Raw genomic sequence first — 26,217 nt, forward strand, 5'->3', positions numbered from 1 at the left:
TAGTAATTACAGCTCTGTTAATGAATGCTCCAGCATACTGTAGGATTAACTATAGTGAACTGATAGACTACTGTACTGTATAGTTTTACTACACCCTACTTACACTATAACTGCTGAAAAAACTACTGCATTAGGTCATTTGTTTATATTACTATAGTTATTATAGCAAATAGATAAGAACCATCACATCAGATTCATTCAAGCACTTCAGTGTGTTTTAAAACTATATATTTTTACTATAAAACACTTCTATTTGTACATTTGGGATGTTTAAATATTATTTACAACTCTTTGTTAAATGAAAGTTCCAGCATACTGTAGAGTTAACTATAGTTTACTGATTACTACAGTTAGTATATAGTTGGGTTGTTGCTAGATGAGATACGGTTGCAGATGGAAGTTCACAAGAATTAAATAATTATATTATTAATTAAATTACCCAGTTAGTGTAACTTTTAATTACTACCCCAATCCTCACGGTAATGTAAAAATATTAATTAATATACAGTGTCACAGAGAAGATTATATTGATGTGCGTATCCGCAGCTGTATCCCTTCTAGACTTTACACTATAGGTAAACTACAGTATGTTTACATTACTATAGCTGTGTTACTATAACTGATAAATCACTACAACAGATCAATTCAAGTACTTTACTGTAATGTGGTATGTTTTATATTTGGGATGTTTTAGACTTCTGCTTTTACAGCTTTAATATGTTTTCCTGGGTTTGTGGACATATTTAGCGCACTAGGTATATGTGAATACAATACTATAGTCATTTACAGTAAACACTGGTGTTTTTGAACTATACTGTAGTAAAGTGTGTATGTTATATTATTTACAACTCTTTGCTAATGAATGCTCCAGCATACTGTAGTATTGACTAGTAAACTGTGGTGTATTGTAGTATAATATACCCTATAGTTGCTGAAAAACTACAGGATTGGGTCATTTGTTCATATTATCATAGATGTGTTATTACCAAACTTACCATGACTGATTAAAGCAACTTCTTTACTGTAGTATGGTTCAAATACACTAGCTTTTTTAGACCATTTTTCCAGCTTAATTTTTCTGGGTTTGTGGCCAATGAATATACACAAGTGGACTTTTACACATTTTGTACTTTAATTTCTAGTTTTAGGGTATATAAACATTAAAATCACTATAATAATTTATAGTCAATACTTTACTGTTCTTAAACTATATAGTAAAGTTTTGTATATATAAATAAATATATATATATATATATATATATATATATATATATAGAGAGAGAGAGAGAGAGAGAGAGAGAGAGAGAGAGAGAGAGAGAGAGAGAGAGAGAGAGAGAGAGAAAGAGAGCATTTATACACATTTATTTGTGATTAATCAATAGAATCCCAGGAAAGAAAACAAGAGTCGTCAGTCTATATGGTTTTTGCAGGGTAGATGTCTTCATTGATGAACTGATGGTCGTTCTTCTTGCCAGCTCTTATTTGAAGTGAGCCCTGTTGCTTGCCTTGACATATCTTGAGTTTAATATTGAATGTTTTTCTACATTGCAAAAAAAAAATATTTTTTGTCTTGTTTCTAGTTCGAATATCTAAGAAATCAACAGTATGTCCAACAGAAATCAATATTGCAGAGCAAACATATCTAAATGAAGGTCTGAGCCTATAACATCCTCAATGTTTTAACCACAAACACACACTCACACCCCCAACAGATCCTATGAGTACTACAGTCAATAGTGTCACTGATATTTTTATATAAATGTCGATATTTGTATACCATCATCAGCCACCAGATGTCAGCCCATTTTTAGGTTCATAACCGACTGCAGTGATACTTTTGCTGAAGTAAAACCAAGAGTAATCCATAAGCCTATTTTATATAAACATCAGACTGAAACATTAGCATTTTAGGTCTAACTGATCTAAAACTTGACCACTTGACAAACACAAAAAAGGACCTGATTCAACAGTTAAGTCCAACTTAAAATGAACTGAAAACAAACTTCTTATTTGTCCAACAAATCTAACACAGATAAAAATGCACCTGAATAATGAGCTTGTACAACACGTTCAATATGTCTCACACACACACACACACACACACACACACATACACAGTTCTTTCAAAACACCTTTGAAAACTATTGCCATTGACTTTTTTGTTACATTCTGAGATTTGTGTGCATGTCCTTTTATTATTTCTCAAATGCTGCACGTTTCTTTGTAAAATAAAAAATGTGGTCAAATTAAAAAAATAAATTGAGATTTTAAAACAAAATTGCAAATCAAAAATCATTTAATTTCTTAATTTAAAATCATTTAAAAGGTCACTTTACCAAACAAATAAAGAAATAAATGTACTCACTATTTACTCTCCCTCAACTGGCTCCAAACCTTTATGAGTTTCTTCTGTTGAACACAAAAGAAGAAAACCTGTAACCATTGACTTACATAGGAAATAGAAATACTGTGGAGTCAATGGTTACAGGTTTCCAACATTCTTCAAAATATCTTTTGTGTTCAACAGAAGAAACTCAAACAAGTTTAAAACAAGTAAAGGGAGTTTGTTATTGTGTCTGAATCTGACACAGTAAACAGCATTTCTTTATATTCTGTTCAAACTAAACAGTTTAAGTGTGGTGCTGTGCCTTTAATAGGGGGAAAGTCTAGGAGGGATACAGCTGCGGACACTGACGTTAGCGACACTGTACAACAGTAATGAATATTTTTAACATTACTGTGAGGGTTAGGGTAGATGTTAATGAAATACAGATACTTAATGATTATTTAATACAGTTATTTAGTAATTTAATAACTAATATAAACAATCCTCGTTAAAATTATGGAGGACGAAACCTGCAAAAACAATAAATAAACACGCAAATATAAATAAAGTAGTAAATAAATACATAAATTCCTGCATAAATAAAATAATACGTTAATAAATAAACACCAATATTTATTTATATATTTATTGATGCAGGGATTTGTGGATTTTTATATACAATAATTTATTTATTTGCATATTTATTTATTATTGTATTTATGCAGGAATTTATGATTTATTTACTCGTTTATATATATATATATATTTGCATATTTATTTATTTTATTTTTTTATTTATGCAGGAATTTGTGGATTTATTTATTCATTAATTTATATATTTGCGTTTTTTTAATTATTGTTTTGCATGAATTTATTTACTAATTTATTTATTTATTTGCGTATTTATTTAATTATTTATTATTTTATTTATGCAGGAATTTATGGATTTATTTACTCATTTATTTATTCATTCATTATTGTATTTATGCAGGAATTTATGGATTTATTTACTCATTTTTATATATATTTGCGTTTTTTATTATTGTTTTGCAGGAATTTATGAATTTATTTACTCATTTATTTATCTCTTTGCGTGTTTATTTAATTATTTCTTTATTGTTTTTGCAGGTTTCGTCCTCCATATAAAACTACTGTTAGCACATTACTGCGAGGGTTGGATTAGAAAAGACGTTATTAAAATACAATGTATTGGGTAATTCAATAAATAATATGAATAATACTCGGTGTAATTGCTCGGGTTGGGGGGGGGGTAGACGTTCATAAAATGTTGACTTCCGACCGCAGCTGTATCCCTTTCAGCAACAACGCTTTTGAGAGCGCGCTGTCGAGACCGAGTCCGGAAAAAGAAAAGCGGGGAGTGACGTCATCGCACGAAACAATGGCGTCCGTGGATGTGGAGGAGTTTATCGGTCAGAACCGGCAGCTGGCGGACCGGGTGGAGGCTTTCCGCGGGTTCTCGGAGAGCGACAAACACTGGAAGGGCAGGCGGGAGTTCATCTTCAGGAACATGGCGGACTTCCCGGAGCCGCAAGTGGATCATCTGCTCGCGCTCTCCATGGTCTGGCAGAACCACGTGTTCATGGGCTGCAGGTATGAACATCACAACAACAACAACACAAGACCACTGGTAGAGCTAAAACAACCAGCAGCTTTAACACAGCATAGAGAACAACATCAAAGAGCAGAAAACCCAGATCAAAACCCCCAGGAGCTTTAATACAGTGTATTATACCAGGGCTGCACGCTCTTTCAGCAGGGATATCACAGTGTGATCATTCACAATAGTCACATCACAGGATATAAGCAATGTTGACTTATTATAATTCATCGTTTGCATGTGTTTTTGATGCTTGTGATTGTGTAATGTTTTTAAAAGCATTCAGATTTGAGAAATTGTACCATTTGTGTCCTTAACTATGATTCATTTTACTTATTATTTTAATCCAGTTTCTGTGCTTGAATACTCTGGAAACTATTAAACACTTTATTTCAGTTGTTTCTTTGTTCTTGATTGTATTTATAGATTGTTATGCATGAAAATACACACATCACATGCTAATACAGAAACGCACTGCAAACAGCACAGCCACAACGAAAGCGTGGACTAAGGCTGTGCGATTATTTATTTATTTATTTTTTAATTGATATTATTATTTTAACAGATATTTTGATTTGCGATTTAATTTTGCAGTCAAGATTGAGCTCAATATTCTGTATCGTATATTGTGTTTTCAAGGTTAGAAAAGTGCTTGAACCTGCTTGAGTTTGAGATTGCAGTGCTTTCATAATAATTCGTTATCTTATGGAGTAGTTTTTCTTTTAGCTTAATGCATTTTGCACGTAACAAACCATTTGACAGGTGGGACATTTACCATACAGTTAAAACAGAACCTTAGTCCTAACCTGAAGTAACATTGACAATAATAAGAAGTAACATTGATGAAAGCTTTTAAACTGGGGTTTCTGTATTTGCTGACTGATTTTTAAAACAGCTGACTTCATTAATTTGCAGCAGGTATATTCTCTCACTCATAAGGGTTTAATTTGTGACATGACTTTTGAATAGCGGTGGACATGAAAGTTTGGTGCTACACCTGAACACAATCTGACTGTAAGCTCATTTTTTGAGAAATCAACTTTAGGTAAAAAGAGACCTTAAAAAGAGAATTAATCCAATAACTGAACTTTTTTTAGCGTTTTTGGGTGAACTATTATCAATAAATCTATGCTCCAAATAATTCAACAATTTAAGTTGAAAGGTCATCTTGTGTTTTTTAAAATAGCACAGTGGATTTAAATGTGAAAAAGTACATACAGCAAATAGAAATGTCATTTATCGTGGTTGTTAGGTGCTGAAAAAACACCTTGAAAGTGCATGAAAAGTGCTGGAATTTGAAGTTGGAAGAGTTTAAGAACCCTGTTATCTATACTAGCCTTTTAAAATTCTGCTTTAGGGTTTTATTGGACATAGAAAACCAACTTTACCTAAAATGTAATAAGTTAAATTAAGAATAGAGCATTATAACACCACTATTCATGACTTTAGCGAGAATAAACAATGCTCTGATCACTTGATGTAGCAGAAAGCAGTGAAAAGCACTGGTGTCAGAAGTGTTCATCACTCAGATGGAAGCACAGATATCAGGGGTTAAAGAGGTTTTTCTAGAAGGACCAACTCAAGATTTTTACTCATCGTTAAATGCCATTATATTGTTAATTAATGCACGTTAATGTTAGATTAAAGTGTTAATGTGGAAAAATCAGGGATGCAGTAGGCTTGCCCACGAACGTGTTTTAGTACAACGCAAATGAACCACATGCTGAGCATTAGGTGCTTCGTGGAGCAGAAGAGCCGTTTATCCAGAGTTATACAGCTTTAATCATTAGATGACAGCCTTTTCATCTGTTTTTGTACGTATATTAGCTGTATCTGGTGCTCTGAATGTCAAGCTGGCGTGTAGTGACGCGGTGTTTGTGCAGATACAGCTCAGAGCTGCTGCAGAAGGTGATGGAGATGGCGGAGGGCATCCAGGTGGAGGACGCTCCAGTCTTCAAGACCAGAGACGAGATCGTCAGACAGCAGAAGGTCAGAATCTACACCTGAACATCACCACCACTTACATCAGTGCTAGGGCTGTGCGATTTGGGGAAAACATCTCATTTTGTAGTCAAACTTCAGCTCTATATTCTGTATCTTAGCTTGTGACTGTTCAAAACAGAACTGAGAAGATATTAACTTTAATTTTACTAGGATATAAAATAAACTGAAACTATTGTGTGTTTTATGATATGCTGTAATAAATGTAAACGTTTCTTATGATTCACCATGTTTATGTTAACATTACATGAAGCATTAGGCCAGGAAAACTGACATGTGAAATGTGTATGAACCCTGTATATATAACAAGCAAACGGCTCTAGAGGAGCCGCTCCATACACACAAGATCGCGATGCTGTTAATGAAATGATGCATTCGGGAAACAGAGAATCACTGAACTAATGTTTTCTCTGTGTGTCTGTGTCTGTGTGTGTGTGTGTGTGTGTGTGTGTGTGTGTGTTCAGCAGCGGTGATGCCTGAGCAACTCCACGTCTACACGAGGAGCACGGAGATCCTCAGCATCATTCATCTACTGTACATATGATCAGCAGTTTTATACAGTGTTGTTGTTTTTATAACATGTTTTATTTACTACTCTTATATCTGCGCAACTAAAATGATCAGTATAAACCATGTTAATGTGCTGCAAACGTTGTAATGTTGCATTAACTTGCCTAACGTTCAGCTAATTTACTTATTTGGTTGCATATTGTGGGTTGATCTGCTGTAGCCCATGCAGAATACAGTGTAATAAACTCTACCAATGTGTTTTTAATGCTTTAAACCGTTTCTTAATGTATTAAAGCAGATTGAGAATGTGCGCAATGGAAACACTCTTTTAATGGTAATATATGATGAGAATGCTGCAGATTTCCCTGCTAAATCTTTGCTGAATGTGATCTCTAAGTGGACTGCTGTGATAACTGCCTGATAATTATTATAACTGGGCTGTTTTTTTATTCTCTCATCTTTGTGTTCTCGATTAGATTTGTTATTTAGTCTTTTGCATGTATTTGAACTCATGAGCTTCAATAAAGTATTCATTCTCTCCACTGCGTGTCTGAAAAATGATTTATTATATCTGTTTTGTATACAGCATATCAGAAGTATAAATGTCTTATGATAAATTCACCAAAAGTAACTCTGGAAAGATCCCTCAACACCGCCGTCCTTTACTTAAACACACCGAGCAGAAGAATATAGTCAAATACAGATTATTAGAGAAAGATGAAGATTCCCAGAGCAGACGGGATCATCATCATCATCAGGAGCTGCTGTTTTCACTTACAGTAAAGGGTTAGATCACACTGAAATGAGAGTTGTCATCATTTACTCACTCTTCACTTGTGTCAGTTTCTTCTGTTGAACAAAAGAAGATATTTTGAAGAATGTTGGAAACCTGTAACCACTGACTTCCATCGTAATTGTATAGTCAATGGTTACAGGTTTCCAACATTTCTTCAAATATCTTCTATTTATAATATCTCTTTTCTCTCCATAATCTTTGCTCTGTTTAATTATTACATACATTTTCTTTTTCTCCTTAATTTATTCTTATTTCTTCCTTCTCTGCAGTTTTCTCTCCTTTTTACTTTATATCCTTTATATTATTTATACTGAAGGAGTTGTCTTATACCAAAGGGTTAGTTCACACTGAAATGAGAGTTGTCATCATTTACTCACTCTTTACTCGTGTCAGTTTCTTCTGTTGAACACAAAAGAAGATATTTTGAAGAATGTTGGAAATGTGCAAGCATTGACTTCCACAGTATTTGTTTTTCCTTGTACAGAAGTCAATGGTTACATGTTTTCAGCATTTTTAAAAATATCTCCTTTTCAAAGGATCTCTCCATAATCTTTGCTCTGTTTAATTATTACACACATTACTGTATTATACATTAATTATACTGAAGGAGTCGTCTTATACCAACCTCCACTTATTACTAAATTAATCTGTCTATTACATATAAATATTTATTTCTTTTGTAATCTTTCACCTTTATTCTTATTTTCTGTCCCTTTTTTATTTATTCCCTTTATTTTAATATACATATTATATGAATTGTCTTCTACCATCTTCCATTAATTATTCAATTATTATACCAAAGAATCATTATTGAACTCAATGCATAATCAGGATTTAGAGACATCTAATACCAATGACAATCAATGCCTCATATACATATAATCCCAATTTCTGCCTTTGTTTTGGTTCTTTATTCTCATGTTTATTGTTAAACCTGCTGCATAATAAAGAAGTAAACTGAGGAAGTCAATGGTTTGAATCTTTACCATCCTACACTACAGAAAACAGCTAACCATTCACTTCCAGAGTAGAAAAACAAATACAATGGAAGCCAATGGTTACAGGTTTCTGACATTTCTCAAAATATCTTCCGTGCATTTGTTTTTCACTCATAGAGATGTGAAGGATGAGTAAACGATGAGAGTTTTGATGTTTAGGGTGTACTGTCCCTTTAACAGCGCTTCTCTAAAGATGTTCAGGGAATAAATCTGCATTTCTTTAACTCCTCAAACCAACAATGGTACGTCTCAGATGTTGTTAGCAATAACTTACCATGCACTTAAAAAAATAAATAAGCCCCACACACACACACACACAAGGGCTGCACAATATATGGTTTCAGCATGGATCCCGCAATACACACATTTACAATAGTCACACTGCAGGATCTGTGAGTTGAGTTATGATTATATTGTCCAGGAAAACAGTCCAGAACACATGGCAAGTGTGTCGTTATTGCAGAGCTTACCCATAACATGAGGATTAGCCTTTTAGGGCACAGTTCAACATATTCAGGCACATGACATTAAATCATTTGTATCTTTAATAAAGAACCATTTAATTGACTCATTTATACAGTAAACACTATTGCAGTCTTATTTTACATTGAATTATTCAAATTCTGAACCTGAATATTATTTCTCTGCCCTGGTCACCATAAAGCACTGCTTATTTCACTTTCCTCTGCTCGTTTGGATTTATCTATGCTTGTCATTTGTTTATTACATGTTATGCATGACTCAATCCCCTACAGAATCATCCCAATCTATTTAACTTAATAATACTCTATTCACATAGCAGTTTCAGGTCATCTGGTGAACTGCATATACATATAATCAGTTTCAGTCTGAATCTTTTTCACCCCAAATTCTGTTTAATAGAGAGCAGATTTCTCCAGCACATCTCTAATCATAATAGTGTTAATAACTCATCTCTATTAACTGATGTCTTTTCTCTTCATCATGATGACAGGACATAATATTAGACTAGATATTCTTCAAGACACTAGTATTCAGCTTAAAGTGACATTTAAAGGCTTCACTAGGGTAATTAGGGTAAAGTTAGGGTAATTAGGCAAGTCATTGTATAACAGTGGTTTATTCTGGAGACAATCCAACACTAATATTGCTGAAGGGGGCTAATAATATTGACCTTAAAATGGCTTTAAAACTATTAAAAACTGCTTTTATTCTAGCTGAAATAAAACAAATAAGACTTTCTCCAGAAGAAACAATATTAGAGGAAATACTGTGAGAAATTCCTCAATCTGAGAAACATCATCTGGGGAATATTGGAAAAAATATTTGCAGGAGGGTGAATCATTCTGACTTTAACTGTATATATCAGAAAAACTAAATATCACAATGTCAGATTCGTCCAATATAGTGCAGCCCTAACACACACACACACACACACACACACACAGAGAGAGAGAGAGAGTGTGTTTAATGTGTTATGAGTCCACCCAGCTCTGCTCCACCACAGCAGAAACTCTCTTCTCATATTCACGTTTATTCTCCTGGTAAAGTTGAGCTGCCTGACTGTTCGCTGGGCTGTTCGGGTTCGGCTCGTCCAGCAGAGACTGAACACACAAACACACACACACACACACACACACACAGTGAGCTGATTACGCAAAACAACGCATTCCAGTAGAGGAAAGAGGATCACAATTGAGGAAACATTCAACAAGTCGAGGAGATACACACTGGACTCTTACTGGCACATGTACACTACCTGACAAAAGTCTTGTGGTGGATCCCAGTTGTAGAGCACCAAATAATAACTTGACGTCTAGTTGACCATGTGTAAATGTGTCAGAAGGTGGATTTCTCTGCTGAATCATCTGTTGATCTCAATCATCACTAATACTGCAGAAGACCTACTGGAACCATCATGGAGCCAAGATTCTCACAGAAATCAGTCAAGTTTGGTGAAGGAGAAATCATGGTTTGGGGTTCCATTCAAGGTTCAGTGAGCAGACTTTAGTCTAAGCAGAGTCAGACCTTACTGACCTAATGAAATCAGTCAACATCAAGGCATGATCAGATTTTATTGTGCTTAAATAAGCCTCATCTAGAGGCCTTTACCTTTCATATAAGACACTTTTGACACCAAATGATCAACTAGAAGTCCAGTTATTATCTGTTGTTCCTAAAACTTGGATAGCCACAGGAAGTCTCTGTGCTGCTTGCTGAGATGTTTCAGAGTTTACAGCTTTCCTCTTTGTATTTAAGGTTTTGAATGCTCTGACATCTTCATATTTCTCTCAACCTGACACGTCTGATAGATGTTCAACCCTTGTGTGCTGTTGGGTCGTTTTCATCCACTCTGGGCTGTTTTTGAGTCTTTATTTGGCCACAGCTTTCTCTGTGTTTCAGCAAATAGAGTGAGTTTGGCTGACACATCATATTTTGACACACATTTTGGAAATAAAATGCTTTAATAACATTCAATAACCGCACACCCTGTTCAGATGGACCCCCCTTTGGTGATGTTGGTGCTGTTTTTCCCTATTGACTTCTATTATAATCACATCTATTGATTGTAAAGCCGTGACAGACAGCAGATAATCCCTGAGCTGTACATTTAAAACCAGAAACCTGTGGATCCTAATGGGCAAAGTGTCCATCAGTGAATGTTCCGGTTATGACCTTTGACCCCTGACTAACACGTATCCACACCAATATATGCAGTGTGTGTGTGTGAAGCTAAACATTCTGTAGTGACTGTGTGTGTGTTTGTGTGAGTGTGGGTGTGTGTAGAGAATCACCTGGATGGACGTGAGGATGGAGGAGACGTCATATGTGGGACTCCAGCGGTTCTGGAGAATGTCTAAACATATACTGCCATCCGCATACACTGAACACACACACACACACAGCAGTTAATTACAGCAAACACAGATCCTCATTTACACACACACACACACACACACACACACAGACAGCAGCTCACCGTTGGGGTGAAACATTTTGGAGACGAAGCGAACCGTCGGCGGCTTGTTGGGATATTCTTCTGAGAACTCAATAACCAGCTTAAATGTTCCTGCAGAGAGAGAGAGAGAGAGAGAGATGAACACACATCCACCAAAGCATCACACTGTAGATGTATCATGCCTGTGTGCTGCGTTTATAAAGATACTCCACATTTAGTCAGCAAACAATGCTTTAAACTGTACAGGAAGACGAGTGTTTCTGTTGTACACTGCAGTGTGCACATGATGTACAGCACTGCCCACACAGACACATGGACTGTATTTTCATCTTCATCAAACTACGCTCAAGTGGAATAACCTTCAAACTCAGACAGAAACAGTACTCACGTTGATTTATTTTGTACAATAACGCTGCATTAGTTACATCAACTAACATGAACAATACATTTATTACAGTGTTTATTCATCCTCTTTAACGTTAGATAATTAAAATATTCTGAATATGTGAATCCTTAATTGAAGACTCACTAATTGGAGACTCACTCTGACTGGATCATTTGAACATCACTCTGAACAAATAATATGAATCATTGAATCATTAACTGAAGATCACACTGACTGGAACATTCGAATCTTGCTTTGACCAAATCATTTGAATCAGTGAATCGCTAACTGGAGACTCGCTCTGACCAAATCATTTGAATCATTAACTGGAGAATTGTTGAGACTAGATCATTCAAATCAGTGAATCATTAACTGAAGGCTCGCTGTGACTGGATCATTTGAATCAGTGAAGTATCATTTGAATCATTAACTGGAGACTCACTCTGACCGGATCACTTCAATTAGTGAATTATTAACTGGAGACTTGCTATGACCTGATCATTTGAATCATTGAATCAATAATTGGAGAATTCTTCAGACCGGATCATTTGAATCAGTGAATCACCAACTGGAGACTCACTCTGACAGAATCACTTTAATTAGGGAATCATTAACTGGAGACTTGCTATGACTGAATCATTTGAATCAGCAAATCATTAACTGGAGACTTGCTCTGACTGATTCGTTTGATACAGTGCGTCCTCGGTTGTTGTGTTCTTGTATTTTAGAACTGAACTTTGGCAGCTGATGATGACTTTACACAAGTACACGGGGACACAAGATCGCGGAAGAACGCATATTAAGAAACAGCCTCGCTCTGACTGGATCATTTGAATCACTGAATCGTTAACTGGAGACTCGCTCTGACCAAATCATTTGGATCCGTGAATCATAACCTGGAGACTCATTCGAAAAAAATAATTTGAATCAGTGAATCAGTAAATCGTAAACTAGAGACTCGCTCTGACTGGATCATTTGAATCAGTGAGTCATTAACTGGAGACTTACTCTGACTGGATCATTTGAATCAGTGAGTCATTAACTGGACACTCATTGAGCTGATGGTTATGAACTAGTGTGTGAACAACAGACTGATCAGTTTAAAGTATTATAAAGAAATAAAAGGCTCACCATCCTCAAAGGGAGTTCCTACAGGCCTGCAAGCAAACACAGGAGTTATTGGGTAAAAATCTGAACAGCAAAAGGAATAAAAGTTCTAGATTAACACCATGAACTGGCAGAGCACAGAACTCATTTCTGACTCTGTTTATAAAGCATGTGCAATCGTCATGATAAGTGTTACTTTACAACTTGTACATTACTTACAATTACAATTGTTCAGCTATATATTTATATTTATAAAACAATATAGACTTCCTCTGCGTCTCTCAACTGATTTATACAGAACTGCTGGACTTATTTACAGTATTTAAGGCAAACACATTATAATGAACTAATAACTACTTTAATTTTACAGTAAAAGTTATTCATTTTTACTTATATTCAAGTGGTTATAAACCTTTGAGTTTCTTTATTGTTTTATACACTAAACCTGTAACCATTGACTTCCATTGTAGAAGAACAAATACAATGGAAGTCAATGGTTACAGGTTTCCAGCATTCTTCAGAATATCTTCTTTTGTGTTCAACAGAACTGCTCGAGTGTGAGTAGATGATGAGGAAATGTTCATGTTTTGTGTGAACTGTGCCTTTAAATCTCAGCAAGCGTACCCAAAAATGACAGCGTTCCACAGCATGATGTTGTTTTCTGAAGGAGCGCCGCTCACGCCGGTCGGAGGGTCTTCTTGAAGCCTGAAAACAAAAAGAGCAAGGTTATATATAGAGAAATCTCCTCTATCTCTGTGTGTATGTGTGTGTCTGTGTTTCAGCTGTATTAACAATCTTTTCAAGTCGACATGAAATCAGAATTTACTCTTACTCTTCTTATTTGAATGTGTATTTAGCAGTGCTTGTTATAATCAATGTACCTGTGTACTTCATTATTTTGTAAACATTAATTAGCGTCATAATCTATCTATATAATCTATTTAATCAAAATTCATAACCTTCCCTTCCCCTCAAAACGACTCTCTTCACTTCTGGTCATAGGAATGCCTTTTTAGGACGGAGCTATCAGTCCTTTGAGGCGGGACTATCTAGCCTTTAAGATAGAGCTATTAGTCCTTTAGGGTGGAGCTATTAGTCCTTTAGGGTGGAGCTATTAGTCCTTTAGGGTGGAGCTATTAGTCCTTTAGGGTGGAGCTATTAGTCCTTTAGGGTGGAGCTATTAGTCCTTTAGGGTGGAGCTATTAGTCCTTTAAGGCAGGACTATCTATCCTTTAAGGCAGAGATATTAGTCCTTTAAGGCTGGACTATCTATCCTTTAGGGTGGAGCTATTAGTCCTTTTAAACAGGACCTCTCTGGACAGAAATTTCAAATATGGAGCAATCGCTCGCTTTTTTAAATGTCTAATTATCTTGTTTAATCCCGCCCATTTTCGCAGCGCCGTACGACAGAATTTCCCACACGCAAACCCGGTGTGACCGTAGCTTTAGAGCGGAGCTATTAGTCTTTTAAGGCGGGAATATCTATCCTTTAGGGCACAGCTATTAGTTCTTTGAGGTAGGGCTGTTTAGACCTTTAGTGATCATTTATATTTAACTTAAATTACTAAAATGACGTTCAGGTTCGTTTAAAGGTAGGATTAGAGTTCATTTATACACTTTGAAAAAATACTGGGTTGTTTCAAACCACATCTGGATCTTATATGGACAGCCCAGCTATTAAGAATGTAACTCAGTGATGAGGTTTGTCCATCTGTGACTCAAATTTGTTCAATTTGAAATTAAATTAGTTAATAACCACACTTTTTAGAGCGTAGTACTACGTTACTAAGTTAGTTAAATGATGTATTAAATAAGTATTATTAATTCATGCATGTTAATCCAAAAAATCTGTTTTGGTAATCTTTAATCAAAATCTGCCCATCAGCTTCCACTCTGAAACAGCGGTGGCGCAGTGATTAGCACTGGCACCTCACAGCAAGGTCACAGGTTTGAGTCCAGCTGTTTCTGTGTGGAGTTTGCATGTTCTCCCCATGTTGGCGTGGGTTTCCTCCGGGTGCTCCGGTTTCCCCCACAGTCCAAACACATGCGCTATAGGGGAATTGATTAATTAAATTGCCCGTAGTGTATGAGTGTGTGTGAATGAGTGTGTATGGATGTTTTCCAGTACTGGGTTGCAGCTGGAAGGGCATCCGCTGCATAAAACAAACGCTGGATTGTTGGTGGTTGGCGGTTCATTCCACTGTGGTGACCCCTGATGAATAGAGACTAAGCCAAAGGAAAATGAAATGAAAACAATATAATATATAACAAAATAAGTTTAGCCATGTCCCTCCAACCGTTAGTTTGCTGCCAGTAAAAAAAACGAGGAGGCAAAAATAAAACCCCGCCCCCTACTCAATATTCAGTTTCATGCAAATCCTGCAGCAACTTCCAGCTGATTTCATTTGTAATACATTTAATCACCGTTTACTCTTGTCATGACTATATTATTATTTACTTTATTATTTTAATGTTTTAATTAATATATATTGGGGGTTTTTATATTATTAGTTTATGTTTATTACAAATATCCCCTCATGTTCTTTTCCCCTCTATCCTATTGTTTAAGGATATCACCACTCCAATGTTAACATTTACTGTAATGCCCAATTACACTTTCTTCATTAAAAACTGAATTAAAATTAATTTTAGAATACATGTCGAGGTACCTTTAACACGCCTGAGATCAACATTAACCAGCAACAGCCAGTACAATTTTTAAATAAAATCTATTCATAGATTGTGTAACACATGTATTGTTCATTAGTAATACCGTATGCATTAATCCACATCGACTACATTTTAAATAATAATACTCTGCAAGTGCACAATGCAAAGCTATTCCATCTTTTACAGTGATGCTAATGTACAGTAGGCGGTAAACTGGTTATAAAGGGCTGACCTCCACAACATGATGCCCGCTGTCTATGTTTCTGTGCTGTAGCACTGCAGGGCTGAGGTTTAGTTTGCTGATACTGTACTCTGGTACTCTGTGGTAAAAACAACGGCAGCAGTACGGGCCCTGCTAACTCTGCTAGCGGCTAGTCGAGATAGTAAAGCCCTTTCTCGTCATTTCTGAGCGCGTAAAGTCAAAGTGAAAACACAAACCTCTTGAAGTCCCTCATGAGTCTCCGTCTGGCCTGTGTAGACATGTTTTAACAGTTTAATAACGCAATATTGTGTGATAAAACGAGCAGATGAGCGGCAGCTGCAGGATCAGAGGTGTGACGCGCCGCTGACGTCACGAGCGACCTGGCTGGCAACAGACGCAATGTTTTCCTCAGTGTTTATTATTTGTTTTCCTTTCCGTTTTATGTGTCTTATAATAAAACAGCCAAGTAAAACTCACTATGTTTATATGTGAATCATTTAAGCGTTTTGTATGATTGTTGCAACCCCCCCTTTTAGTTTTACTTTTCTCTTTCATTTCTATTGTTGTATTCAGATTAATATTTTATTGTATATACTCATCTTTACATATAGTGATCTGTTCAGCACTTGACGACAATAAAAATAAGGAAGTCATTTATTGTGTATTATTTATTTTAATTTCTTTTTTTAATTATTACATTGTTTTATGTGTCTTATTAACGTGATTGTCCGTTTTATCATTAGTTATATTACACTCTTATTTTAAACTTTTTTTCTCTTTCATTTGTATTATTGTATTTATATTAACATCTTATTGTATATTCTCATTTTTTCATATTGTAATTTGAATTATTTATTTATTTTTCTTTACTTTTTAAATTCTTTTCAATAAATTGTTTTTGTGTCTTATTTCATTGGCTTTAAATCAAATGTGTTCTGTAGACCACAATATTTTGTTAAAAAAGTTGCAGTGTTTATTTTTTTGTGTGCTATTTAAAAATATAATGAACTTTACTGTGCAAAACTATTCGACCCTTTTTATTTAACATGATTTAAAGGGATAGTTCACAAAAAAAAAAGAAAATTCTGTTACCGTTTCCTCTCTTGTTCCAAACCTGTTTGAGTTTCTTTCTTCAATGAACACAAAATAAAATGTCATGAAGAATGGAGTACCCAGTTGCAACAGACTTTGTTTTCTGTTCTTACTATAGATTTAAAGAAGCTGCCGGGCTCAAACCTTCTTCAAAATATCTTGTTTTGTGTTTAACAGAGGAAATAAATTCCTAAAGATTCACATTTTTGGGTGAACTGTGCTTTTATTTGTACATTTGGTACAGTGTGCAGTGGAAAATATCAGTTTGCATTTCCAAGCTTTGTTTTTGGTATTATTTGTAAAAATCCAGTTTAATTTTTGTATGTACAATGAGATTTTGAGCATTCAGTGACAGACTAAATTCACCAGCTGAGACAACATCTACAAGACACGTCAAGAGAAATACATGAAGCAGTTATTTATGATGACTTTAAAGCTGACTGTTAAATTATAATATAATATAATATAATATAATATAATATAATATAATATAATATAATATAATATAATATAATATAATATAATATAATATAATAAACACAGCAGTGCGGTGGCACAGTGGTTAGCTCTGTGGCCTCACAGTAAGAAGGGCGCTGGGTCGAGTCCGGGCTGGATCAGTTGGTGTTTCTGTGTGGATTTTGCATGTTCTCCCCGTGTTGGCGTGGGTTTCCTCTGGGTGCTCCGGTTTCCCCCACAGTACAAACACATGCGCTATAGGGGAATTGAGTAAGCTTGTCCATAGTGTATAACTGTGAATGAGAGTGTATGGGTGTTTCCCAGTGCTGGGTTGCAACTGGAATGGCATCCGCTGCATAAAACGTATGCTAGAATAGTTGGTGGTTCATTCCGTTGTGGCGACCATTGATTAATAAAGGGACTAAGCTGAAAATAAAATAAACGAATGAATAATATAAACACTAATAAATAAATATAACAGTTATTAAATAACAAATATACAAATACATGGGAAGACAAATATATTAAATTAATCATTAATTAATTACAATAAAATAATATATAATCATGATAGAATACAACAAATAATTAAAAAATAAAAAATATAAATGAACAAAACATGCTGAAAATAATAAAGAAGGAAATAATACAATTAGGATTTAATTTAATTAAAGATACAATATATGTGTTTTATTAAGTTATGTGTTACTTTACTTTATATATATATATATATATATAAAAATGTTACGTTATTTCTCCACATTTTATCCTATTACTGTAAAGGAAAACGCCCGACGACGTATTTGCGAACCAATCACAAAGCTAAAAGCGCTGCGTTTGTCCAATCACAGAGGAGTGTCGTACATGCGCAGCAGTGAGCGGCCAATTAGCGCCGCGCCGGTTTTGGCTGGAGGCTAAAGTGAAAACAGGCTCAGGGCGGGACGGAAGGCCGCGGTGCGCTTCTCCTCCCGGAGATCCTCTCCTTCAGTTCGGTTTACGGAGGCTGCTCCTGTTCATTCTCTCGGGATCCAGGACACATGTGCGCCTCACAGTGACCAGAGACACCGGGCGGACATTCGCAGAGAGAAATCAGCAGTCTGCGTGAAGAAAAGTAACATAAAAACAGACATGGAGGAAAAGGCGTTAGCGAAGGAGCTGGACCAGTGGATCGAGCAGCTCAACGAGTGCAAACAGCTGTCAGAAACTCAAGTTAAAACCCTCTGTGAAAAGGTGAGACTACAAAACACTTCTACAAAATTAAGCTCTGCGATATTGCCTTTCCCCGTGTTCCTCGCCGCTGAGTTACAAGATGGCGGCGTTTTTTAAAACAGACTGCGAAACTACGACTGTTCATGTTTTGGTGACTAAACACCACACAAACCGATGTTTCTGTCGTAAATCATTTTATAAAGGCAATTTTGGCGAATTTTGAGTAGTTTATATAGTTATGTTAACCTCGCATATGTTCTCGATTCTTTGGTATCCTGCACTTCACGGTAGCTTGTGATTTAACGTTAGTGTTAACATCATAATATATTCCGTTCTGTGCAGGTTTTCCGGTGTTTATATTGTTAACGTTAGTTAACTTAAAGTTTAGGTTTTATATTCACACATTCGGATTTGGCGCTAAATGGGAAATAGTAAAACAGAATTTAAAAAAGGCTATTAATGATGTATTATAATGACAGATTGTTGCGAGCACAACTTGTGACACGCTCTCTATACTGTTAATCACTCTACTTTGAATATTGGGCCTGGAATAGCATGTAAGACTCACTTAAAGACAACATTGGCACTATTTAACTGTCAACAATGTTGTACTTTGATAGTCATTGACTGCTTGTATGATTTCCCTATTTAGAGTTTGCAAAGAATACTTGTCTGAAATTATATTAAGAAGGTGAAAGTCTGACTGTGCGAATATAACTTTATCTCAATCTGGTAATGTAAAACCCGCCGCATCTGCGAGCAGCTTCTTCCTCATAGTCTTAAAATGGCGTCGGTGATCTGCTTCTGCATCTGCTACTGTAATCACTGTACTGAGATTCAACACGTATAATAAGTCCAACATATTTGGCCAAAGTCTGCAAGGAGATGTGAATGAAGATTGATGGAGGTCTTGATCGCTCTATGGGTCTGGCTGGCCTCTGGTGCTGCAGTGGATTTTGTACTTCAGCTCTGTTTGTTGCACATTAAGAAAAATCCTCCATCAAAACATAAATAGCTAAAGAACTTTGGGGTAAATTTGGTTTATACAGTATTAACACATTCACCTTCTTAATTTTATGAAAGAATATTTTCTGGGAAATCTGAAGTACAACATTGTACAGTCAATTAAATAGTGCTGCTAATGTTGTTTTGAAGTCATTATGCGATTTCAGGCCTAATGTTCACAGTATCTGTAAACCATATCCACTTGTTAAGTGGTGACGTGTTGGTTACATATGTAATACTGTTTCTGGGTCCAAGCTGCAACTCTTGAATTGAGCAAATATTCGTTTATGACCGCTTTTTAGTCATATGACGCTTTAAAATTAATTTAATATAAAGTCATAGTGTACACCACAATCTCCAGACTTGCTGCATCACAAATGCCAAAATTTTAAAAAAATGAATGACTTTTCTGGCCATCAGATATTAGGCACAGATTTATACGTTGTGATCGTGATTTTCGAAAGTATTACAGCACTTTGTAAACCGTTTATTATTGTCATTTGATGAGTCTCCCCATACAGTTTGATATAGCGCTTGCACCCGGAAGCCGCTTCGCGTGACGTCACTTAACAACCGGATCGAGACCGTATCAAAAAATGTCAGTTCAAAAATTAATTAATGTGTGTGAATACAACCTCAGTCTGAAGAACTGTCAAACACTTGGCTAAAACTACAAACTAATGTTTCAACAGTAATCAGTTATAACTGCATGCAGTGCACAGTTTTAAAGCGATAGTTCACCAAAAAATGGAAATCAGGGTTCATACAGTCATGGAAAATCTGGGAAAGTCATGGCATTTTGACATGGCATTTTACAGGTCTGGAAAAGTTTTGGAAAACCAACCAAGTTTTGGAAAAGTAATGGAAAACAGGTATACTTGAATAGAGGTTATTTACTTGAGCAATTCCAGTGTCATGGATTTGATATTTACAGTAAAACCTCAAAACATAAATTCACATAGAAAGTATATGTTTCCCAAAACAGCTAACCACAGAGTTATGGGAGCAGAAAAATATCAATCTGTAAACCCATTTTATATATAAATGCAGAAAATTAACATGCATAATAGATGTGAGGAAAAAGTCTGCGAGTTTACAGTACACAACATACTTTTGTAAATCAAATAATATTGTTTGAAAACACATTTTTGAGTATTTTTAACGCACTGCTAAATGGTAATAGAAATGGTTTTGCTGAATACATAATTTTTTCATGGCAAGGTTGACATTTGCATGGAATTGCTCACTTCTTTTCTGTCCTTGGTCAGTCACATACTCTCACATTATTAGTGTGGAGAAAGCATTATCTAAATCAATTTTGCATAGATATAAATTTAATCTAAATAGATTGTTGTGTGTTTTACAATATGCTGTAATGAATTTGAACATGCATTGTTTTTCTTTTACCACACATGTGTAGACATTGCATGAAACATTACGTCATGAAAATTTACTTGAAAGTCATGGGAAAGTCATGGATTTTTAGTTATAAAAATGTGTATAAACCCTGGGAAATGTACTTCTTATTCACCCACCTTGAAATGGTTAAACAATTATCAGTTTCTTCTGTTGAACACAAAAGGAGATGTTCTGAAGAAAGCTAATAAACATTGACTTCCATAGTAGGAAAAACAAACACTGGGAGTCATAGACCTGTTAAAACAGGTTTATAACAAGTAAACGGTGAGTAAATGAAATGACAGCATATTCAGTTTTGGTGTAAGCTATCCTTTAATAAACACTGATTAATTAAAATATCACCAGTTGATTTAAAAGCACACTGATTAATTAGCTTTTTATTTAATACGTTTATGAAGAGTCGCTGCTGCTGTCAGTGATTTATTCTATACAAACTGTCATTTGTCATGACCAGTGAAAAGACAAAATAGTGGTATTATAAAACAATGATGAGATGTTTCATTTTACAGCATAGAAGAACCTAATTTTTTTTTTGCAAACAGCAGATGCACTGAAGTTATGTGAATAACAGTCTTTATATTAGATGCTTTGTAGGATTATTTTGGAAAGAATTGCAAGTTAATGTATTAGGTTTTTATAAATAATAGTGTCTGAGCTGATCTGTGTCGCTTCAGTTTTAAGTTATTTAGAGTATCTCTGATGTTTATATTATGTGTGTGTGTCTATGCATGCTCTGCAGAACTTGAGTCTGTCAATAATGGCATAATATACAGTAATGAATGGTGCTTTTAGTAAAAGTTTGATCAGGAAATGAAAGAGAGAAGTGATTATGCTTTATGTAGAAACTGTCCAATGAATGTGTAAATTTAATCAAACCGTGTGTCTGCTGTTGCTCATCTGTTTGTTCAAGGAGAGTTGATCACGGCCCTTATTATAATGCAGTTCTAGTGACGTGTTCAGACATAAGAGTTAATATTAGTCAGCAGCTTCCTATGACCCATTTTCTCCTGGTAATATTAAGATGATTTTGGGTTGATCAGAAGTAGAAGTGTTGTTTTGATCCGTCTTTTATGTCCACTTTATGCAGGTGTATGTATGCTCTTTAAGCGATTAAGTTCAATATTATGGATTAAGCTTAAACGGTTGATAAAGACAGAAGAAAATAATGTTTTTATTATTCTTCAACATGCATTTTAAAGATCTAAAATGACATTTTATGGTGTCTTTTCTCTAATTTTACAGCAGTATTTGCAACATATCTATCCTTTTTCTGCTGGAGATACCGTTGCCCTAAAAATGAAATAAAATAGAAATAAAAAAACAACTTTCATATACCTTAGGAACAATACAGAACGGAAAATTTTAGCAGTTTTCCAAACCGCAGAAAACCTTGAAATCGTTTATCATCCCAAGCCTAATTAACAGGTCAGGAATCTGATGGATGTGGTGCTGTTTCTGTCTGCAGGCTAAAGAGATCCTGACGAAGGAGTCGAATGTGCAGGAGGTGCGGTGTCCGGTCACCGTGTGCGGAGATGTTCATGGCCAGTTTCATGACCTGATGGAGCTCTTCAGAATCGGAGGAAAGTCTCCAGACACAAACTACCTGTTCATGGGAGATTATGTGGACCGAGGCTATTACTCTGTGGAAACCGTCTCGCTGCTCGTCGCTCTCAAAGTAAGAGCTGCAGTTTATACAGGGTTACTGAATTAAAGGATTTAAGGCCTTGAAAACACTTGAATTAAATTTCAAATCAAATGTTTAATATTTTAAAAACCAAAAACATTAAGTTCTTAATTTTAAAATGTTAAAATTTCAGTCTTGTACAAAACGCTGACAAATAATGCACATTTATCAGCCTTTCAGTTTAAATATCAGCAATATTGAAATCAGCAAGTTTTATTAAAGTTCTTTAAACATGACTTAAAACTGTCGAAATTGTTGAAAATTACTTCTTAACCTAATTATTAACTGTAAGTGAAATGTTTAGTACAGTAAGGACTTTCATGGAGCTGCATATGCTAGCATATGAATTACAAAGATGCTTGATTTAAAATGAGTGGTGCTTTAGAAAGTTCTTGAATCTGCTGAATAATGGGAATATATCATTACAGCGTCTGATTGTTGTTGTGAAACCCCCCCCCAAATGATTTTCAACATCAGTTTCTGTACATCAGAGAAATGTTTCCATCACATATCCCTATACATACAGACGGATCCAAATCAGAAGAATCGGTATTTATGATGAACCGTCAAAAAGAGGAATGCATATTCTCAGCTTCAGTTTTACAGCAGAAGCTTTTGCTGTTATCTTGGCTTTGGAATACATAAAGTCTGCTGAACAAAGAACATTTGTTTTAAGTACAGATTAAGGATCCTGTCTGCAAGCAATGGTTGTCCTTAGAAATGATCATCCAGCACCAATAAATGTATTCTTCATGGGTGATTTTGATATCTGGTTTTGTTTGAATCAAAGACAAAGAGGACGCAGATAAAATAAGCACTATTGACAAACCCCAAAGTTTGTCCACCATATGCTTTGGATCTAAATTCAACAATTTGTTTAAACATAAAGAACAAATGGAGAGAATATGCTCCACATCCAAATAACAAACGTCATGAATCTAAAGTAGTTATGTTGTTAGAAATATCATCGCAACACTCAACAACAAAGCTGCATATTTTTCCAGTATGGTGCAGCTCTAGTTTACAGCATGTTTGCGCCACACGTTTTCTGTTCTTATAAATCTGTTTAATCTTCAGTTCTGGCACTTGAAAACATTTTTATTTATTTTTACAAGTTTTTAGTAAAGCGATTGCAGTGACGTTTTTGTGCAAGTCATGAACTGATGTGGACCATAATATAAATATAAATATTTCTCTCATGTATTACTGTAATATTGTATTTTAATCACTGCATTGTCTTTGTGTTCTAGGTGAGATACCGTGAACGTGTCACAATACTCAGAGGAAACCACGAAAGCAGACAGATCACACAAGTGTACGGCTTTTATGACGAGTGCTTACGGAAATACGGCAATGCAAACGTGTGGAAATTCTTCACAGACCTCTTCGATTACCTTCCCCTCACTGCCCTGGTAGATGGACAGGTACGTCATAATTCATAATCATTAACATTTCAGACACTTTCCTTATCTTATAGTTCATTAATCCTTTGACAAGTACCATCTCAATGGATGTTCAGATTTATTTCATTGTTTATTTTCGCTGAAGGGACTGATAACAGTGGGTAAAATCAGATTTACCTTTTGTACCTGAGTTTTATGAAGTTTTGTTGCTCTGCAGATATTCTGTCTTCATGGAGGATTGTCGCCATCCATAGACACTCTGGATCACATCCGAGCGCTGGATCGTTTACAGGAAGTTCCTCATGAGGTACATTTATTCGTCGTGTTTTATCCCCATTCTTGAGTTCAGGGGCTGATGAATGTGTGCTGTCCCCCTCAGGGCCCCATGTGTGATTTACTGTGGTCAGACCCGGATGACCGCGGCGGATGGGGCATTTCTCCTCGAGGTGCAGGATACACCTTTGGCCAGGACATTTCTGAGACCTTCAACCATGCCAACGGCCTGACGCTGGTGTCCAGAGCTCATCAGCTGGTGATGGAGGTGCGTTTAACTAAATTCAGCATGAACACCCACAGTATAAACACCATCCTCATTTAACTTCACCACAGACACCATCATGTAAACACTGTCGTCATGTAACTGGACTGAATTCAGCATAAACCCCGTCCTCACTTGACTTCAATTCTCCACAAATATCATGACGTAAACAACGTCCTCGTTTAACTTTTAACAAATAAAATAATCAAAGTGAATCAAATGATGTCAGAATATGCTCATGAACAAGTGTGTTATACTCCTCCTAGGGTTACAACTGGTGCCATGATCGTAATGTGGTGACAATCTTCAGCGCACCGAACTACTGCTACCGCTGCGGCAATCAGGCGGCCATCATGGAGCTGGACGACACGCTCAAGTACTCTTTGTAAGTGAACGGCATCAGGGATCACAAAAAAATGTACCATTGTGTTCATGTGCTCAGCAGGAATGACTGTGATTGGCTGTAAAGGTCATCAGTTCGTCGCTGTGAACGGACAAACACTCCTACACACATTGGAGTGTTTCAAAGTCGTGTTGACCAGCTGGTCTGTCTATAAGCTGACAAGTGAGTGATCCACTGACGGATCCACTGATCTACACGGCTCTAAAACACACCAGGGTCTGTATCTGTGTTTGCACTAGACTCTGTGCAAGATGCTAATGTTGTGTTTGTGTTTTCAGCCTGCAGTTCGACCCAGCGCCGCGCAGAGGAGAGCCACACGTCACCCGCCGCACGCCCGACTACTTCCTGTGAACCCACCCGCCTGGCGCACCGCACCGATATAATCTCTGCCTTCAGTCTGAAATAACATGAGGAGAAGAACAGCAGCGCTAAACCGAGAACTGATGCAGGCACAGATGTCTGAGGACCAAAAGGTGTGTGTGAGAGTGTGAGTGTGCATCTGTGTGTGTGCGAGCGTCTGTTTGTGTGCGCGTTTGTGTGTGTGCCATATATCTATATCAGCTGCAGATCCCCCATCAGCCCCTCTGCGCTTCTCCTCCAGCGGCACCGAAGCGAACTCTCCTCAGCTTTACTGGTGTTTCCCCCCTGTGTGTTGAGGGAGGAATGAGATTAGATGCTTTTCTATCCCAGGATAATCTGAAACCCAACGTGTGTGTGTGTGTGTGTGTGTGTGTGTGTGTGTGTGTGTGTGTGTGCGCGTGCGTGCGCGTGCGTGCGTGTGTGAGAGATGCCAACTCTGTGTGTGGCAGACTGTCACTTCGTGTGATGGTGTGTGTATGAGGGTACAGTTGAAGAATAAAGATGATCTCGCTCCTGTTTGGTGTGTGTTTCTGTCAGTGTGTTAGGCTTTTTGCATGCGGCTCTGAGTCTGAAGATGCTGAAGAGCTGGGTCAATTTGCCCTCTGTTATATCATATATACATGCAGTGCCCCGCTTCAGTTGAGTTCATCTTTATTTCTGTAGCGCTTCTACAAAGGAGCTGAACACAGAAGTTCTAGTAAACTGAAACTGTCAGTTCAGTGTGGTTTAATCTTCACTGCTGAAAGTCCAAACACTGAAAAGCGAAGTTCTTGAGCAGCTCCACAAGGCCCAAACCAAGCCAGACAGAGGAGGAACTTCACCGATTGACCAAACAGAAGGAGGGAAACCTGGAGAGAAGCCAGGCTCAGTTGGGCACGACCATTTCTCCTCTGACCAAACGTCCTGTGCAGAGCTGCAGTGGACATCCTTCGTCCATCGTGGAGAAGCTGCAGGTGTGAGTAGGTCACCGGCTGCTGTTCAGGCTGGCCCTTCAGGATCGATGCAGAGACTAGTCTGTCACTGGGATCTTTCAGGAGTCAGTCTCACGCTCTCCACTCCTCCATGACCACCACAGCAGCTGCTCAGGATACGGCCTG

The 26,217-nt window shown here is 36.5% G+C and overlaps 3 protein-coding genes across 4 annotated transcripts; 2 read left to right on the forward strand and 1 right to left on the reverse strand.

Moving 5' to 3' along the window:
• Nucleotides 1-3,631: 3,631 nt before the first annotated feature.
• Nucleotides 3,632-6,997, forward strand: cdkn2aipnl (CDKN2A interacting protein N-terminal like). Of its 2 annotated transcripts, none has more exons than XM_056446095.1 (3): nt 3,632-3,937; nt 5,828-5,933; nt 6,413-6,997. In XM_056446095.1, the coding sequence occupies exons 1-3, from the start codon at nt 3,726-3,728 to the stop codon at nt 6,416-6,418; spliced, it is 324 nt and encodes a 107-aa protein (XP_056302070.1). In that variant the 5' UTR covers nt 3,632-3,725; the 3' UTR covers nt 6,419-6,997. The 2 variants fall into 2 exon arrangements, with proteins under 2 accessions (XP_056302070.1, XP_056302069.1); XM_056446094.1 differs by having other exon boundaries at nt 3,633-3,937; nt 6,410-6,997.
• A 1-nt stretch (nt 6,998) lies between these two features.
• On the reverse strand, nt 6,999-15,919 carry ube2b (ubiquitin-conjugating enzyme E2B (RAD6 homolog)). Its single transcript, XM_056446093.1, has 6 exons — nt 15,788-15,919; nt 13,304-13,384; nt 12,704-12,729; nt 11,209-11,298; nt 11,024-11,112; nt 6,999-9,832 (listed from the first exon to the last, which is right to left on the reverse strand). The coding sequence occupies exons 1-6, from the start codon at nt 15,829-15,831 to the stop codon at nt 9,704-9,706; spliced, it is 459 nt and encodes a 152-aa protein (XP_056302068.1). The 5' UTR covers nt 15,832-15,919; the 3' UTR covers nt 6,999-9,703.
• A 2,096-nt stretch (nt 15,920-18,015) lies between these two features.
• Nucleotides 18,016-25,636, forward strand: ppp2cab (protein phosphatase 2 catalytic subunit alpha b). The gene is made up of 7 exons (XM_056446258.1): nt 18,016-18,329; nt 22,198-22,407; nt 23,667-23,840; nt 24,037-24,126; nt 24,199-24,360; nt 24,624-24,742; nt 25,039-25,636. Exons 1-7 carry the CDS (start codon nt 18,228-18,230, stop codon nt 25,109-25,111), a joined length of 930 nt encoding a protein of 309 aa, XP_056302233.1. The 5' UTR covers nt 18,016-18,227; the 3' UTR covers nt 25,112-25,636.
• Nucleotides 25,637-26,217: the final 581 nt, after the last annotated feature.

The sequence above is a fragment of the Danio aesculapii genome, chromosome 21, assembly GCF_903798145.1.
Source record: "Danio aesculapii chromosome 21, fDanAes4.1, whole genome shotgun sequence".
Classification (NCBI taxonomy): Eukaryota; Metazoa; Chordata; class Actinopteri; order Cypriniformes; family Danionidae; genus Danio; species Danio aesculapii.

Excerpts from the sequence above, each read along its gene's own strand:
- cdkn2aipnl (XM_056446094.1), top strand. The coding sequence starts at position 3,726 with ATGGCGTCCGTGGATGTGGAGGAGTTTATCGGTCAGAACCGGCAGCTG. Across the intron at positions 3,938-5,827 it reads CACGTGTTCATGGGCTGCAG|ATACAGCTCAGAGCTGCTGC; the intron begins GTATGAACATCA and ends GTGTTTGTGCAG.
- ube2b (XM_056446093.1), bottom strand. The coding sequence starts at position 15,831 with ATGTCTACACAGGCCAGACGGAGACTCATGAGGGACTTCAAGAG. Across the intron at positions 11,299-12,703 it reads AGGAACTCCCTTTGAGGATG|GAACATTTAAGCTGGTTATT; the intron begins GTGAGCCTTTTA and ends CTCTCTCTGCAG. Across the intron at positions 11,113-11,208 it reads CAAAATGTTTCACCCCAACG|TGTATGCGGATGGCAGTATA; the intron begins GTGAGCTGCTGT and ends GTGTGTGTTCAG.
- ppp2cab (XM_056446258.1), top strand. The coding sequence starts at position 18,228 with ATGGAGGAAAAGGCGTTAGCGAAGGAGCTGGACCAGTGGATCGAGCAG. Across the intron at positions 22,408-23,666 it reads CGCTGCTCGTCGCTCTCAAA|GTGAGATACCGTGAACGTGT; the intron begins GTAAGAGCTGCA and ends TTTGTGTTCTAG. Across the intron at positions 23,841-24,036 it reads CTGCCCTGGTAGATGGACAG|ATATTCTGTCTTCATGGAGG; the intron begins GTACGTCATAAT and ends GTTGCTCTGCAG.